The sequence below is a fragment of the Sturnus vulgaris genome, chromosome 8 (assembly GCF_052056855.1).
Source record: "Sturnus vulgaris isolate bStuVul1 chromosome 8, bStuVul1.hap1, whole genome shotgun sequence".
NCBI classification, from domain to species: domain Eukaryota; kingdom Metazoa; phylum Chordata; class Aves; order Passeriformes; family Sturnidae; genus Sturnus; species Sturnus vulgaris.
Genome location: NC_142250.1, coordinates 21,511,964 through 21,529,454, shown reverse-complemented (window position 1 = coordinate 21,529,454; position 17,491 = coordinate 21,511,964). Strand labels below are relative to the sequence as shown.

Below are 17,491 nucleotides of genomic sequence, written 5' to 3'. Positions count from 1 at the left end.
TATTGTTTCTGGTAACAGTACTTTGTTCGTATATGCATGTGAAATTGAAATGTAGATTCTAATCAACTTTATGCTATGGCATTGCAGGAAATTAATTAGTTGCATATTTGTTCCTCCTTTGTCTGAAGTTGCTTCAGAGACAAAACTGCCTTGTCCAGGATGCAGGGTGCTCTTGGCCATGTTCCATAGCAGCATTTTGAATTTAGGAAGTTCTTATTTTCATTCATGAATTCCTGAGTATGAATGCGTGCTGATATGACTGCAGAGTCTGAGATAGATGACTGAAGCTAAATTATTTTAATAACGTTTGTGCTGTGTTTGGTTTGAGGGCAGTCAGGCTGGCCCCTCACTCAGTCAGCAGAGGCTGGGTGGGTGAGTTATGGTGTCTGGGGATGGAGTCTCTCCAGCACTGAGTATTCCTTCCAGTGAGGATGTTCCCTGCTTGTGTCACAGGCACAGTCCTGGACATGGCACAGCTGTGGCTGTAGCCCAGAAATTGCTGCAGAGTCAAGTGTTGGGCTTTATAGAGCTGGATCAGTGTAGAGGGGTAACCCTTGCTAAATCCAGCCCCTCTGCAGCCCTTCTGGCAGACTTCTGCAGAAGACGCTTGAAAATACATTCCTAGGGCTCTTCAGGACTCCTGTAAAAATTTTTATCTCTGGGATGTGGCCTCCTGCTGAATCTTCCAGACCAATTCTAGTGTCTGATGAACATTATCTGGTACACCAATGCAAAATGCAAATACAGTTTTGTGCAGACAGAGCTGGGCTTGGTAGGATAGTTATGGGCATTGCTTAAACTCCACACAGAACCACTGCTTACTGCTGTGATGTACATACAAGTAAGGATGGTCTGTGGCTTTCTCATTGGCAGCCTAGTACTGATAGTTCAAAAATATCTTAATTTCCTGAATGAAAACTGAGTTAAAATGAGCTTTGAAACAAAGGAATGCCATACATATCAAGTATTATGTTGGCTCAATTTCACTTGCTTTTTGAAAATGGAGTCACAGTCCTGATAATAGATAATGAAAGATGCTCCTTCCCATCTCTAATGTAATTCTTCTCAGTCAGCCTTCAGAGATTCTCCATCTGGATTTAATAATCATAGTGATCTCTGGAAAGTTGCTTCATTTAACATATGGGGGGGGAAGATGTGCAGCCATATACAATTAAAAAAAAACAAACACTGCCACAAAAGTGCTCATAATCTGAGTCATTTTGGGAAGGTTGTGATATTTATTCAATATTTTAAGCACATATCTTCTATGATAATCTCTGTAATATCTATCTATGATCTTCTGTGATAATAGTCTCTCACTTTATTTGGAATAAAACTGCACCTCCATGCTCTTGCAATGTCTCTTACTTAGCAGTCAGTAACTGCAATATTTTTTGACTTTTCAGTTTGAACTATTTAAATGTAACCTAAAATTCCCATTTAACTTTGTAATAGAGGCAGAGGCACATGTTAAATGAGACAAATAATTTAGCTAAATATAATTTTTCTGGTATGTTTTTCAAATTCAATTTTACAGAACATCGACAAGGTGGTGTTCGTTGGCAACTTTCTCAGAATTAATATGATTTCTATGAAGGTGCTAGCATATGCTATGGATTATTGGTCCAAGGGACAGCTAAAAGCTCTCTTTTTGGAACATGAGGTAAGGAAATAAGTGTTGAACTTCCGTTTTTAAGAACAAAATTCTTACAGTTCTTTATTTGTGAACTTAAAAGGGGAGAAATGTCATTGCTTTGAATTGAACGCACAAGCTAAGTTTTGCATAAATGCTATTCAGTTTACAAATTCATTTGAAAATACTACTTGTTAACCCCTTGGTTTGATCACTGATCTTGTGCTATGTATTGTTAAACATTGCCCATTTCTCGTATTTGCTTTCTGACCCTGCTGTGTTCAACATGTTCATTTGCATGGGCTGGTATATGAAAATCTCAAGTATAATTCATTTTTGTAAACATAATTTTGAGGTGACTACCAGATGCACAGGTCCGTAACAAAAACTGCCCTGCCTCAGTACAGCATCAATATTATGGTTCTGTAATTTAATTTTTTTTTTGTTTGTTTATAATTTTGGAGAACTATGTAAGACTTTTTCCAGTATCAGGCCCTTTCTTCTAGCTAAGGATGATCTTATTAAATCATATTTTAGATCGAGCAATTATTTGGCAGGGCTGACATTCTTTTAGTTGCCTTAACAGAAATGAAAACTTCGTTCATGTTATGTCTTATTTTGGAATTTGATTGGTTTTGGTTTTCTTTTGCCTTTGTTCAAAGGGTTATTTTGGAGCTGTTGGGGCTCTTCTAGAAATGCTTAAAATGACAGATGATCAGTGATGAAGCTGTCTGAAGAGATTTCTACTGCAGATGCTGCTGGGTAAGAGTGAAAGCCAGGATGGAAGTGAATATTATTATAACGATGGAAACGAAGCCATTATGGTAGTTCTACCTGCTGGATTTGTAAATAATTTAAAATCCTTTTAGCTGATCTTTGATTTCTGGGTTTTGACCTTATACTTCAGAATTCATACTGGGAATTACGAGATTTTTTTTTCTGTACACTGTATTTTTTATGGGAAAAATGTGCAAAGTGGCCAAACATACAGATTTTATGGATTTATTTTAAAAAATGGATACTGTTTAATGTAGGACCTGTGATATGAGGCATCTGCTTTTCTTCTGGGGTTTACTGATTAGTGTAAACTAATTAGTGTGGTAATTTTAACTTCATTTAGTAATCACTCTAGGAGATTTTTTTTATCTTATTTTCATGACGTTTCATGATTTGTTCTTGGTTTCAAATGAAACTACAAAGCTGATGCATTTTACTGTGAAAACTAGTAATTGATTTTTTTGCCTTTCCTTTCCTCATTAGATGAGACCCTTTAACATTTCTCTGACCCTTCCCCCCACAAAAAATAAATTTGTAAACCATTCTGTGGCTAAATGCATTTCTTCAAAGGACTGTGAGGAAGCTTGGTAATAGCAGGTGGTTTAAGATTGTAATTTTTCAGTAGTAATGAACTGCAACAGGAAGAGACTGCCAAGGGGTTTTGCAGGGCTAATTCTTCTCTATAATAAAAATTTTAAAGGAGATGTGAACTAAAAATTTAATTATTTAATTAACACTAAATTTTTTTTTCTGATGAAGACTTCTGATCAACACGAAGAGTTCTTAGTAAAGATGTTATTGGTATTAGATGGCAAAGGGAGATTGTCTTCAGTTATTTTTCTGTAGTCTGCAAGTTGTAACTTGTTCTTAATTGAAAACAACTGATAAGAGCATTATTAAAAGCCCAGTTGCTAAAATTAGAAAAATATTGAGTGAAGTATTTTCTGCTTTTAAACTAGTGTTAACTTTCCCTCCAGGACACTAAAATTTGAGTGTTTATTCCAATACCGTATTTTCTACCTTTTTTGATTTGTGGACCTCTCTAGATTTTTTTTTTTCTATAAGTTGAATTGAGATCCCTTTGAAATCCATGTACTTAGGTTGCTGCAGAGCATGTATAAACTTGCTTTCCTTAGACACCTTGAGGGCTCACAAATGAGAGACCGAAAACCAGATCATAAATTATTTTGTCTTGCAAGACGGTATGTGATGTCACGTCATGTAAATGACTCATCAGAGGGCCAGTATAAAATTCAGTCTATTTTTGGAAGGGGGTATATTTCACTTTTTTAAGTCATTAACTTACATATCTCCCAAATGCTGAAAGATGGTAATATTAACTGAAATGTTAACTTGTCTGATGGAAATAAAGACCACTACTGTTTTGACAGTTTTAATGTATCTGTGGAATTCATTTCTTGAAAGCAAAAAAAACATAACACTTCTTTTTGGTGAAGAATGACTACATAATTCCATGATAACCGTTTGGTTCTTGACATGTTTTTACTCTTCATAACAAGTTTTAATCTTTAAAGCCTTTTGCCTGCTTGAAGTTGACCTTAAAGGACTGCAAATGAAAATGTGGGATGATATTAGCATGTTGAAGTTGATATTTTCTGTAATACTGAGCTTGAGATAAATGCAGATGGTTCTGCTCAGTGCCTCTATTTTTTTAATAAAGAAAAGAAAACATTGATTAAGGTTATTGGCTACGTTTTGCTTGCAAATAAAGATTCACTTGTACACTGTTTTGGTTTTTTTAGGGAAATCTTCAGAATGTTAAGAGGTAACTGTGCTTCTTATGATAAACAGTAGAGGGAAGCACGGCATCAGTCATGTAACTTTGTTTCAGAGAAAGATCCCATCTGTTCTTCTACTGTGTGTTTTTGAAGGGAATTTGACAGTGGAATGTTTGTCACTTAGGTGTTCTTGCATTCTTCACATTTGGATTTGTTGAGGAAGACTATAACATTACGTAAACAAATATGAAAAGAACTGCTGTTCTTTTAAGATTAAAATCCTCTACTTCTCAAAAAAAAACCCTCCAAAAAAGCCTCCCGAAAAACCAAAAAACCCACACACATTCAAAAAAACCCTAGCAAGCCATTCAGAGAAATATACTAGGAATTTAAAGATGCACAAGTTGAGGCTGTGTGATTAATGAAGAAATGCACAATTGTGGTAGCCCTGAGGTTAGCTCTAAGATTCTAAGGACTGCCAGGTAAGTTGATCACAGTTTGAAGAGAAACACAAAATAAAATTTTACCTTAAAAATGCTGATTTGAAATTTAAAAGCTTAATAGGTGAATTTCTGCAGTTAAAAGAATGAGAAAAAGTACTCTTGAGTTGTATACTACATAATTGAGTATACCTGGTTGGGAAAAATACTAACAGACTGTAACTAGGATAGAGAGTTGTGGAAAGTCACAAAGTAGGAAAAACTAGAGGAAAATGACACTGTATGTTCAATTCTTCCTTTCCTGAGGGAGAAAAGCCTAATTTCTTTGTTGCCTTGAAATCTTCAGTTAACTACTTTTTTAGTTATATCAGTACCACCATATGAGTCTGCTAGTACTATAACTTGCCTTTTTACCTTAAGACTTTACCTGCCTCCACTAATCCCAGCTTTTTGTTTCCTCCTCCATGCCCCCCTTCTGTAATCAAGGTAATGGATTAATGACAGTGTGGTTGATTTCTGACACTGTTACAGTATTTTTGCCGTAGGGGAGTACTTTGGGGCATTTCTAAGCATTGATGTGGTCTGGAATTTTTCTGATTATATTTGGCATCTCGTTGCTGTCTACAGTCATCTGTTGCAAGGGGTTCCCCAAGGTGCCCCACTTCATCAGTCATCCAGAGGTATCTAAAGAGTCTGAAAACATTCTTGCTCAACTACACAAATAAACCTCTCCTATAACTGGTACAAACTGGAAGTTTGTGCAAGCAAAGTTCAACTCCAGCACTATCCAAAAGTATTACTGAGAACCTAGAAATACCCAGATTCTTGAATCTTTTTTGTTTTGGAAATGGTGAAGTTGAAGAAGCAGACTTCCCTAAGGGAGATCAGTGGGTCTACAGATTTAGTATGTGTTGAAAACACTTGTTTTGGTATAAATTAAAGAGACCTCTTAACAGGCTAAGCTTTGTTAATCTAGCTTTTATTTCTGAAACATAGTAACGTGATTATTCAGGTGAGTTGGAGCAGAATGAGTCAGGATCATCACTCTCAATTGTCATGGTCTGTGTTTCTTTTGCACTTGAACATTTGTTCTTGAATCACATGCTACCCTCTTCATTCTCTGCCCACCACCACCAAGACAGCCCAATTTGTAATGGTTTTGACAAAAAGTCTAATTGCATCCCTTAACAAGAAGGGTCTATGTTCTAAAGTAAGATTTTTGGACTAAAGTATTGGGGGAAAATCCCTAGTGCTGGATGAAGAGTGAGAGACAACTAAAAATATTTACTTTATTAGATTTGATAGAGAAGGCTAACATGGGGTGTATGGGGGCAGTGCAAGAATCTGACTTCTAGGACAAGTAGGGTGCTTGCAGTTCATTCCAAACTCAGCAAAGAAAAGCTGTCCTGGTGTTTCACTGTTATCAGCACTTCTGCTCCCATTAGACTGTCACAAGATACTTGCAAGTGATTTTTGGCAGGACACAGCAGAACTTTAGAGATGGGAGAACCATATGGGGTTGAACTGATGACAAAATAAACATGCATGATTGTTTCCAGTCGGATGAGGAGTTCTACTGGGTTCTGTTTTTAAAGCACAAGGTGTCTTTGAATTTGGAATTAAATGAAACACAGGCTATGAAAGAGTCTGTTTCATGTCTTGGTACCTAGAATGAAGGTGAGTAAACAGCAAGAAATGGCATCATGTTTTACTTGAAGCAGTGTGTCATTCCTTGTTCTTAAATGGTTTTGCTTATTTTGATGCGATGATCAGGGCACTTCCACTTTCAGAAGTGTCTTTCCAAGTTGAGTTTTTCAGGTTTTTGTGTGGGTGACCCATTCAGTTCTTTGCGACCTTAAAAGTTTGTGTGAATCTGGGCATTTAATACAAAGCAAAAGTTGCCCTTTAGTAAATGCTGAGGTATCAAAGCATCCTTGGCAGTGCATGTTCAGAGTAGAGTTTACCCCTGTTACCAAGATTTCCAATTATGCCCATCTGTGAAGGTGTGGTCTCATCTAATCATGATACCACTTTCACATATATGTTAGGTTTGGTTTTTTTTTCCAAATGGCATGCTTTTTTGGGTTTAAAATCTGTTGTGAGATAGACCTTTCCTTGCAAGGGATCACACATTTTCTGTTGCATGCTTGAAAGCATCAAGGAACAATGCTTAGAGCAAGACATTCTCATGATGGGCAGACACTGCTTTGGTAATGCATTTTGTCACAACAGACGTATTAGTGCTTCAAGGAACAAAATGGTGTGGCCACTGGTGTGCTGTGACTTGTTCAGGGGATTTGTTTTGCATTAATATGTTAACAAATTGCACAAAAATAAAACAGTTGGTCTCAGCTTGTAGGAGTTTCTAATGCAGATGCTAGGTTGGGTGGAAGTGGAAATATCTGTGTTTCAGTAAGGATGAAGAAATGAGTATCTCAAGCCCATAGCAAAGACGTGCTGACCAAAATGCTCTTTCCTACAAGCTGTTAGAACAGCTGCATCAGCTGTTGAACTGCAATTGAACTATTCTCATATAAGGCAGTAAATCATTACCAACCTGTAGATGTAATACTGAGTTGGGATACTGGTATTGTTATCTGTCCCCTCTGTCCTCCCACTGGAATTACCCCACTGACATCCTGATTGTCAGCAGGAGGCAATGGAGGCAGCACAGCCACGGTGGTCTGTGAACATCTGTTTTGTGGAATGCACTAGAGTAATGTGGGGAAGGCAACTGAAGCTAAGAGAGGCTTCTCCTCTGAAAAAACTGGATAAGCTTCACCTGGAGATAAAAACTTACTATTGGTATTGATTTGAACAGTTAGAACACTCTCTTCTTTTGAAAATTTTCTTACTCTTTATATTTTAAAAATTAACTGTAAAATAATGCATATTAATTTAGAAACCCCTGAACAAATGAATGTAGCATTTTCACAGGTGGCTAGCTAAATGAATCACAAAATGCTGAGTGTACTTTAAAAAAATTTAGCTCCTTTTAGTAGAATTGTTTTGGTTTTTGAGCAACCTCACCCCTACTGCTATTTGAATAAGTAAACAAAAACATGCTGTTCCTATGTCCTAAGCATGGAGCATGCTGTTACCCAGCTAGCTTTCAGCATATTGCACTTGGCCACAAAAGGCTGTGCACAAAAAATCCAGAGTATTTACAAGATAAACCAAAAACACTCCTAAATTTCCCAGTGCTTGTCACTTCTGTTTTAGCTTAGAAAATAAGTTTTCTCTTCTCTTCAAATATAGGTTTATAGACTCCTCTGCAGCAGATTTGCCTGTGCAGTGTAGCAGCCCTCAAGCATCACTGGTTTGCCTCTTAGAAGGGAGAAAAGCAGTGCAAGGGAAGCTGAAGCTGCTTCCTGATGATGGCTGCAGGCTGACCTGTTACACACTTCACACCTGCTCTTCTACAGCTAGGGCAGAAGACATTCAGGAACTGAATTTCTCTCCACTCCTTGCTCTCATCACGTAAGAAATTGTATTAAAAAAAATTATGCAGAAAGGCACCAAACCCTGCAGACTAGTTCACCTTTTATTCATTGGGAAAATCATAGAGGTCAGCTTAGTTTTAGTCAAGAAGACTTCTTTTTTCGATTTCTGATCTTTTTCTCATCGGTTTGGAGCTTTATTTTTTTTAAGGTACCAGGCAACGTCTCTCTCTGTTCCAGCTCTCCTACCTGAAATGCCATTATACAAGTGCCTTTGTGAGGTTTTTGTGAACATCTGGTTCACAGCATTATGGGAATTTACTTTTTATTTAATTTTATGTACATTACTATAAAGTTCTAAGGCATCAACTCTGGCATTATAAGCCCCTTTATCAGGCTAGGAGCAAAAGAGCTGTCACTGACACTGCTCTGTGGAGTGCATTGACTATGGGCATAAGACACTGTAGAAGTTTGTCCTGTGTTTGGAGATTGTTATGCAATTGAAATATCTTAATTCATAAAAGTGTAAGGTCTGGCTCTTCCTTTTCTAGCCTCTTGTCTTACAGATCCACTGGAGGAGAGAAGGTAATTTAGAGTCAGTTCTCTTGCAGTCCCTGACCATTCCACTTCCCCTGCTGTGCTGGAAAGCAGTGGTGTTTGACTGGCAACTCGGTAAAGGGAAATGTGGGACAAACACACAACAAAAAAAAGGCAGAACAGCAGACAACTTTTTAAAAACACAAACAAGACAACACTAGTAAAATATTCAAGCTTGAATCAGAAATCTGTCCATGAAATTTGTGTCACCAGTTATAAAGTCAGCAGCACTGGTGGTAGAGGGATGAGATGGTTTGAAGTGCTGCTGCCCTGTGGGGAGAGGGAACAGAGCCCTGGCAGTGCTGGGATGGCAGCAGCCTTGCAGCCACGTGGCCAATACCAAAATGCAAGGCCATGGATAATCAGTGTTGTAATGTTAACCAAAATATTGTGCTACTCAGCAGATAGTTTCTTTTAGTTAGCTCTGGTTTAGGCCTCTGAGAAAAAAGCAAATGAATGGGGGGGGGGGGGGGGGAAGTGTACGAAGCACAGGGTAAAAAAAATTATCTGTACAATTCTGTGTTGCATAAGTGCCCCTGGAACTAATCTGGTACATCTCCAAATAAAACAGAAATCTTTGATGATTGTAACTTTCTGTGTGGAATGATAATAGTTTCTGTGTTTGTTAAATCTGTAAATGTTTGCTGTAGATACTATCAATGGGAATATTTTATTTAAAGGGGTGTATTAAAGTTTAAACCAAAGAAACTTCTCCTCCAGCCTGTGAACACAACAAATAAAACAATTAGGTAGTAAAAACTGAATTGAAAGTAGTCCTAGGAGTTAAGCTGTCCATTTTACAACTGAGCTGGAGCAAAAACCTGTCCAGAGGCACAGTATACCCCGGGCTGGGTAAGAACTCTCTGAAAGCCCCAGCAGCAGCAAATACCAGCCAGAGTTTTAACTGAGGTACAGCAAATTCTTGCCAAATTATTTGTTTTCTGTGTTGTGGAGGTGTGAAGAACTGGTGGTAGTTTACCATCTTTTACTTGGTTTTGTGTGCTGATTTTGCAGATAGGATAAAGATCACCTTCAGGCCTAGATCCCCAGTTCACCCTTCTTTAGCCTGTGCATTTCCACAAGAGCTGATACAGGCAAGGTGATGAGCAGGATAAGCTGCCAACACCATTTCTTCTGCAGAGCACAGCAAGCCATGCTTGTCATCCAGAACAAAATACTATGAAAAATTGTGGAATGATGGAAATGGTTAGGTCTCCTCAGACTGGAGCAACATTAGAGCCTATATTTGGTGTCAGATTCCTGTATGGATTGAAGTAGCCCAATCTTCTGGTCCACAGTCCTAACTGTGAATATGGTGAATATGGAAGAAAAACGAATAGCTATGCAAAGGCTTGCTTCCAAGTACAACTAATTCAAATTTATTATTCCCATGCTGTGAAAAATTCCAATGTCTAATTAAGTTTTTCTTCTGATGGGAAATTTCAAAATGTCTGCATTTCATTTCACTTTCTCCACCAAAATAAAGCCTGCTAGCAGGGAAACCTAGCAGACTGCCAAAAGCAAGTCATTTGAAATACAAGGTTTTTTAAAGCTTCTGCATTTCTACAGCCAAATTTTGTTAACTAATGTTTCCATAGGACATTTGCAGTGATGAATTTGTGTTTTCCAGTGAAAAATTATTGCACTTGCTAGCTGGAATGCAGATCTTTGTAAAATACGTGCATATAAATGTGTCCAGAAATCTTAGTGTGTGCTTGGACCAAGGACTTCTGTGACACGTGGATAAAGAGGAGCAAAGCAGAAGATTTGAAATGTGGATGTTTGTAATCAGTAAAAGGAGATGAATCATTCTCTTGTTAACTAAGTATTGCTCTGCCTATACTTATTTTATATTAAGAAAGAGAGGATACTTCTGCCAAAATTTCCCAATATTCTGAAGATGGTACACTCTGTAGGTAGCAAGACATACTCACATTTAGTTTTGAGGCTCATTAGAAACTGTGTGGTTTTAAATGCATCTGTTGGTGAATGATGGTTTTATGTTCTAGGAACTGCTAGTGTCCATGAAAAAGTGAGGAGGCCATTACTTACCATGTTTTGTCTATCCCAGGCTACATATATGACTTACACAGCCACATATTTTTAGAAATTCATCAGAGTCTTTTGATCCCTTGCTAAAATCTTGTGTGTCAGTAAAAAGCAGAGCTTGCCTTCTCCTCCAGAAAGGAACCTCAGCTCTCAAGCGGTGGGTACTTTGCCTTCTTGCCTTGGGTTTGGCAAAATTTGGACTACAGACACAGAGAGGGGGCTGAAGGAACCACAGGGACTTAGAGTTTCCCCAGTCTTAATTTCTTAGAGATGCCAGGGAAGCTGGGTTGTAGATCCAAATGTTAGTCTGTTAGTGACTAGACCTGGAAATGTAACTGAGCATGCCATTGCAGCATGTCCCTGTACAGTTGGCTGGCTGCAACTGCAGGGCTGGCTGGCTCTCAGGGAAATGGGAGAGGAGGGCAGTGGAAGGAGGGTAGTGAGAATTTCAGTTTCCAACAGGTATTTGTATAAAAGTTCAAATTAAGAACATTCATTGTGTAGGAAGGCCATTCATCCACTCTACCACGGCAGCTAACCATTCTCCAAACTGCAAAAACTTTTATTTTACCTGTTGAACTCTGTAGTATTATACTTTCTGTTTATTTTTGGGGTTTGCAAAGTGTGAATGAGCGTAAAGGAATTACTCTTGTTTGCACAGGAACTAAACCAAAACAAGCCCTTGCCCAGTTGTTTTCTTTGCCTGGTCAGGCACTCCAGGTGAGGGCATGTGCTCCTTTCCTGTCTTGATTACAGTTCTAGAGAAAGCAACATTCATAGTCCTGTGACTTTGGAAGGATTAAGGCCATTATTCATTACTTTTGTGTTGCTTGGTCATTTATGTGATGTTGAAACTTGCATGAGAAAAAATATGACAAAAGGAAGCCTGTCATGAATGCGTAAATCCGTGTGTGACCCAAACCCCAGTATTTCTGTTAGTGTTACAGTTTTGATCCAAGAACCAAATGAAGTCATTTGGTGATATCCAGCTTCTGATACTTTAGTGCTTAAAATGAATTTATATAAAAATTAAATAGCACAAAAGTGTTTTAAAGTTGTTCTTAGGGCAGGTCAGCAAAGTGTGAGTGGTATATTACTGCCTCTCTGAGTTTCCCTGGCATGTAACAGTGCACAATGTGTTGTAGTGCTCTGACAATATCCTTTCCACAGCACAGAGAAGCATAACCTGTTATTGAGCCAGATGTCAAAATGTCAGTAGCCAATATAGATAACCACTGTCATTCCCAGTGCTGATGGGGAGATGCTGCCAACCAGACTTGCAGAGGAAGTTCACTGCAATGTTGAGATCCCCAATCTCTTGACCAGCAGCTTAATGCCCAGATCATCTTGTTCAGAATTTTATCTTGCAGTGTTAAGCAGTTCAAATAAAGTCTGCTGCAATTATATTAGCAGTGTATTTTGGCAAAGGAAATATTCCAACGTGAAGCAATATGAAAGATTAAAAATATTTCAAAATATTAAAGAATCATTTTTAAAAGGTGGGGGGTGGGGAGGGAACTCAACAAGAAGGTAAGAGCTGCACTTCTATTGTTCAAGGACAAGTTTTTATCACCCACATACATGGTGGGGAAAACCTAAGCCCCTTTTCTCTTGCAGTGCTGTGGGCCACATGCCACAGGAGGGGGTGTACTTGTGTTAGGGAAGATGTGCATAAGGGGTGTGCAGGTTCATGCCACAATGTACAGGAGGAGAAAGATCAGTTTCTCCTAGCTCTCCTGTGCTGCTGTATGGCACAGAGCAGCTTTAGTTTCACCTAGAAAGGGAAGCCTTTTCCAATTAACAATCTACCCTGAAGCTGCCATGCTTACCCAAATCATGTATGCTTGAACTTATCCTGAAGACCAGCAGAGCAAACACCTCCCTGCCACCCTCCAAGGGCTCTGTTGCACACTCCTGGGAGCTTTGCACTTGTTTTTCATAGCAGCACTGAAAGGCAGCAAGGTCCTGGGGAAAGGCCAAGCAGCTCTTGTCTGGCAACAGGAAGGGTAAGAAAAGATCCCAGTTTATCATTTGCTCTCAGTGAAAGTGTGACAGGATGTTTAATGTCCTTTCTGAGCAAAGACCTGCTGCTTTCCAGATCTTGCCCAAAAACACATGCAGTATTCAGCAGGCCACTTAGTTTATCTTGCTTGGATAAACAGAATTTGCTGCTGGAATTTGAAACTTGTTCCAAGAGTCTAGGGTCCAAATCTGCGTGAGTCCTTCCCCTGGTCTGGGGTTTTGAACTGAGTTTGAAAATTTAAAAAGTACCAAACAGCAGCATGATTCCTAATGGGCAGGAAGGGCTGGCGTGTGTGACAGAGAACCATCCTTATGCACAAGTTTTGGTGTTATTTCCACTCTTGAATGTTGCCTGACATTGGAACCGTTTAAAATACCTTAGGAAAAGCCGGAGAGCACTGATCCACAAATCCCAGTACTGACTTTACCTCGATGGGAAGAAAAAAAATTCCCTCTTAATGCCATGAAAGCTCCCGCGGCACTGCTGAGACACAGTTTTTCGTGCTGAAGGTACCACGAAGGAGGCACTCCGGCTGACAGCTTGACGGAACCGGGCGAGGGGCGGCCGAGCCCACCGAGCCCGGCTGCGGGGAGGGGCAACCAGTGGGCCAGGTGGGCGAGCAGGGCGACCGGGAAAACTCGGGCGGGGAGGGGGCTGAGCCGAAACCGAGCCGCTTCCCTGCCCCGTGTGCTGCGGGCCGTGATTAGGGCTGAGCTGGCGGGGGCGGGCGCACCGGACCCGCGGAGCCACCGCCCCCGGGGCAGCGCACGGCAATCGGAACCGGGGCCGGGACCGCAGGTAGGGACTGGAGCCGGCTGGTGGGGGCTGGAGCCGGCAGGTAGGGGCTGGAGCCGGCAGGTGGGGTGTGCGGGGCTGCGGGGCCCGGGAGCAGCGCGGACGGACCGCGCAGGGACCGGGGCTCCGGGCAGCGCAGCTCCCGGCGGGGCGGCTGCAGCCGAGTCCCTTGCATGCCCTGCCTGTGTCGTGGAGCCTTAGAACTGCGGCAACATCGCAAAATCAATAAAAAGGAGTGTAAACGCCAGTACTTAATGAAGGGTCTGTATATACGTGCATACATACATACATAAATATATATATACGTATATATATAAAAGCTGTTGGCTAGGTAAGATGCTAGTCAGGTAAACAGCGTTTAAGGATAAACAGCGTTTCAAGTTGCTAGATGGGATGAGGAAACTCAGCCACTCAGGTATCTTTTATTTCTGTTGCATAAGCAGCACAAATGTACCTGTTCAGAGGCAGGTGTGAGAGGCAGTGCTGCGCCTGTCGCCGTCCCGGTGCGTGCGGACCCGCGGCTGTCACCAGGATGCCCGTGCACGGCTCTGTGCGTGTGTTTGTGTTTATGTGTATTTGTGTTTGTGTTTATATGTGTTTATGTGTGTTTGTGTGTGTCAGAGGCTCCCCAAGGGCTCCGAAACCCGAGGCATGGGCTGCTCAATGACGGGGTGCAGAGCTGGCTGTGGCCTTCCGCAGGGACAATTAGCTGTGCAAGTAGCTGATCACAGCGATCCGTGTCCTGAACAGCCTCGATATTTCTTCTGAAATATTGTCACAGTGTATTTCCAGAATTCTTAGTCCCTTGTAGGACAAGCAAGTGTGCTGTAATAGATTTGGGAGGAGTGGTACATGTCTTGTAGGAAATTGTGTGTTCACAAGCTGACTAAATTCAGGGAAACTATTCAATGAAAAAAAAGAAGCCAAAAGATACAGTGAGTATTATCCTTGTTTTAAACTTTCTGATAATTTGCCACTCATTTATCGACCTGTTCTGTTTAATATCTCTACAGGTAAGTCGTTAATTAGGTATTTGGGATGAATTTGGGTTTGTGTTATATGGCATTCTGACTGAATTGATTTCATAAAGTTAACAAGCTGGTTGGGACAGCTGAGTCTGTTTGTTGTAAGTCCACTCCTACAGTGGCAATGAGGAAACGTTTCCGTGAGCACTGGGAAATGGGAGGATAACATCAAACTTAATGAAGTGAAACAGGATTGCATTTTCCTCAGAGTGGTTCTATTATGCCTCATTTAGGGCCATGTTATTGCTCACCTCAAATCATTAGCTGTTACTGTCTTTTTGTATTTTTTTTTTTTGGTGCTACATAGCTCATGATGTGTTCTTGTTTTATATTTTTTTTCAGTTGCATTGTATTTAATGTTTACTTTTCAATTTTTTGCAGCAGTGTAACAGAAGCTATATTTTAATGGATGGTTTCTCTGGGCTTCCCTAAGGGGTTTCCACATTAATGCCTTTAAAATTCAATCATTAACTTTTGCCTTCACCTGAAGGTGGAAAGTGATGATGAAAAACAACATAGCACAGTGTGTAATTTGATTTTACAAAGCTTTATCAGAATTGATTCAGCTGATATGTAAACAGGGGAAACCTCAGGAACTTTCTTTTCACCCCAGCTTGCACATTCACTTCAGCCCGAAGCTGTGCAGTGTTTACCTGAGAGCTGCCTTGCTGCAGCAATCTGGATTTGCTGAGCTGGTTCTTGTCTGCAGCTGTGAGGAAGGGGACTAGGACACCCCCAGGGATCCCTTCCGGATCCATATTCCCAGGCCAAGGTCCAACAGACTGGGCACAGGGGGGGAAGATTTTTCAGATGTTTTGGTGCAAACACAATTGCTTCCTGAGGGAGAGATTTGGCATGTGTTTCCTGAGAGCCGTGCTTGCGTAAGCAGCCCCCTGCCACCCTCTGGGCTGGACTAGCACAGCCATTCGTGGGGCTCGTGGGGAGCTGCATCAGGGGGCTGCCCTGCCTCCAAAAGCACCTTTTCTCCTTTTTGATTCATAACTTTTTGCCCTGCTCTATCTGACTGTGTGGCTGGTGTGTCAGGGCTGAGGAGGTGGCCTGAAAGGAGAAACACATGGCAGGGAGCAGGAGGTAAGGGCTGTTTCTGCTGGCATCACTGCTGCTGAAAGAGATAATTGCTTATCAAACTGTGATCAGAGGGGGATGATGACGTGTGGTTATGGCAGTTGCCTGGAAAATGCAGCTGACTGCTCAGATATCTTAATGCAGTTGTGTGCACGTGCAGTTAGTTAGCTGTATACATGGAGATATGATTCTCTGTTTCTGTTGTAACTCTGAGTTTTCGCCTAATGATTTTACTTTCATGATGTATATTCATGTGTACAACTTAAGGATACGATCCTTATACTATTCTCTCTTGGAGTATATTCTCTCTTTTCTGGAAAATAGACTTAGGCATCATAAGAGTATGAGTGTTATTAATCAGTTTATATTTAGCTGGAATAGGTGAATGCCTAAAATTCTAAAAGGGAAGATTAAACCACCTCTAAGAGGGTGCCTCTAATCCTAGAGAGCATAATTGTTACATGCATGCACTTTACTCTGTTTTACATTTACATAAAATGTTAAATATACTTTTGAATGTAGTGTAGACCTGTTGTTAAATTATTAATGACAGAAGCAATTAGACAAAATAGCACTGTTTTAATTGATAGGGTGAGACTAAGAAGTCAGTTTATTGTAGAATTTCCATAGTCTGCTACCATTTATTTTAGTCTGGAAAGCACTGATGCCTTTGTGCATTGTTTTAGGACTTGTTTTCATTCCTACTTTAGACACTTTGTTTCTCTGTCATGATCCTATTGTAACCAGTAAAGAAAACACAGCACATCGTCCATTTAGCAGCAGCGCATATTTAGAAGATGATGGTACACATTCTTATTCATAGAACTTGAAGGAGAAATTACATGCTATTAGTGTCTTTATTCAACAAAGAAAAATCAAATCACTTTTTCCTTCCAACCTGAAACAGGAAACTTCACAGCATTGAAGAAAAATACCTAACCTTTACTGTCTCGGGGTGGGTCGGTACAGCTGCAGTTTGGATTATCTTTGTAGAGTCTCATGTAGATTTTAAAAAGCAGATTAAAAGAAATAAAAATCTTAATTTTATCCATTTTTTTCCTAAGAGGATTTTCTTTACAGTAGCCTTATGAGAGCAAAATACATATTTTATGAGCTGCATAGTTGGCTGTGTTAACTGGCACACCTTGATGTGACTGTGAGCAGTAGAACTGCAAGCTACAGCTTGCCTGCAGGAGGACTCCCAGCCTGTGGGATGGAGACATTTGGAAAGGTGCAATTTTTAAAAATCAAAACTGAAGGTGTCACTCTGTTTTTCTTCACTGGAAACAAAGGTGCCTCCTATTGAACTGATAGTTTTGTTTTCCTCCCTGGAAGCATTCTGCTCTTGCTGTGAAGTGGGAGAGCTGTTGCCAGTGGGGCAGAGTCAGCTGCTCTGGGTGAGCACACCCAGGTGGAGACTCTGTCTTCTCCTGCATTGGCTCCTTGTCTCTCTGCAGCTTGTAGGATGCTGGATATAACTGCATGCAGAGAAACCCGTGATCTTCTGAGTATAAAATCTTTGGTGTTCAGCTCCCTCACCCTCCTGTTTTTGGAAGAAGCATTTTTCAGCACTGGAGGGTGGTGCTGCTCAGGTGACACCTGTCTGGCACGGTCACAGATATGGTGGCAGTAGAGAGGAGCCCAGAGGAGTCAGGTATAGCCAGGAAGAACTTCTCTTTCCTTACACTGTGAAATCAAACCCCATCACTTTTGTCTCTGCAGCATTTTAAGATGTGCAGGCCCCCAAGGCAGCAGATAATCTCTTCAGCAGCAAGATGAGCTATTCATTTGCAAGATTAGCCAGCAATTTGAGGCAGATTTCTTCCCCAGACCCTGCAGCAGCTGGGAATTGTAGAACTAGCTTGAGGGCACACAACAATATATTTT

At 40.5% G+C, this 17,491-nt stretch overlaps 2 protein-coding genes across 15 annotated transcripts in view; both read left to right on the top strand.

Moving 5' to 3' along the window:
- The window catches only part of PANK1 (pantothenate kinase 1), a 42,750-nt gene extending 38,943 nt beyond the window's left edge, over positions 1 to 3,807 (top strand). For all 13 annotated transcript variants that reach the window (XM_088169106.1, XM_088169108.1, XM_088169110.1 and 10 more), the window contains 2 exons: positions 1,538 to 1,663; positions 2,296 to 3,807. In XM_088169106.1, the coding sequence (XP_088025232.1) occupies positions 1,538 to 1,663; positions 2,296 to 2,355 (186 nt within the window). In that variant the 3' untranslated portion in view covers positions 2,356 to 3,807. The remainder of the gene's footprint in view (positions 1 to 1,537; positions 1,664 to 2,295) is intronic.
- Positions 3,808 to 13,411: 9,604 nt separating this feature from the next.
- SLC16A12 (solute carrier family 16 member 12) overlaps positions 13,412 to 17,491 on the top strand; it is a 34,833-nt gene continuing 30,753 nt past the window's right edge. For both annotated transcript variants that reach the window (XM_088169103.1, XM_014875409.2), the window contains exon 1: positions 13,412 to 13,496. The gene's annotated coding sequence lies outside the window, so the exon portion shown is untranslated. The remainder of the gene's footprint in view (positions 13,497 to 17,491) is intronic.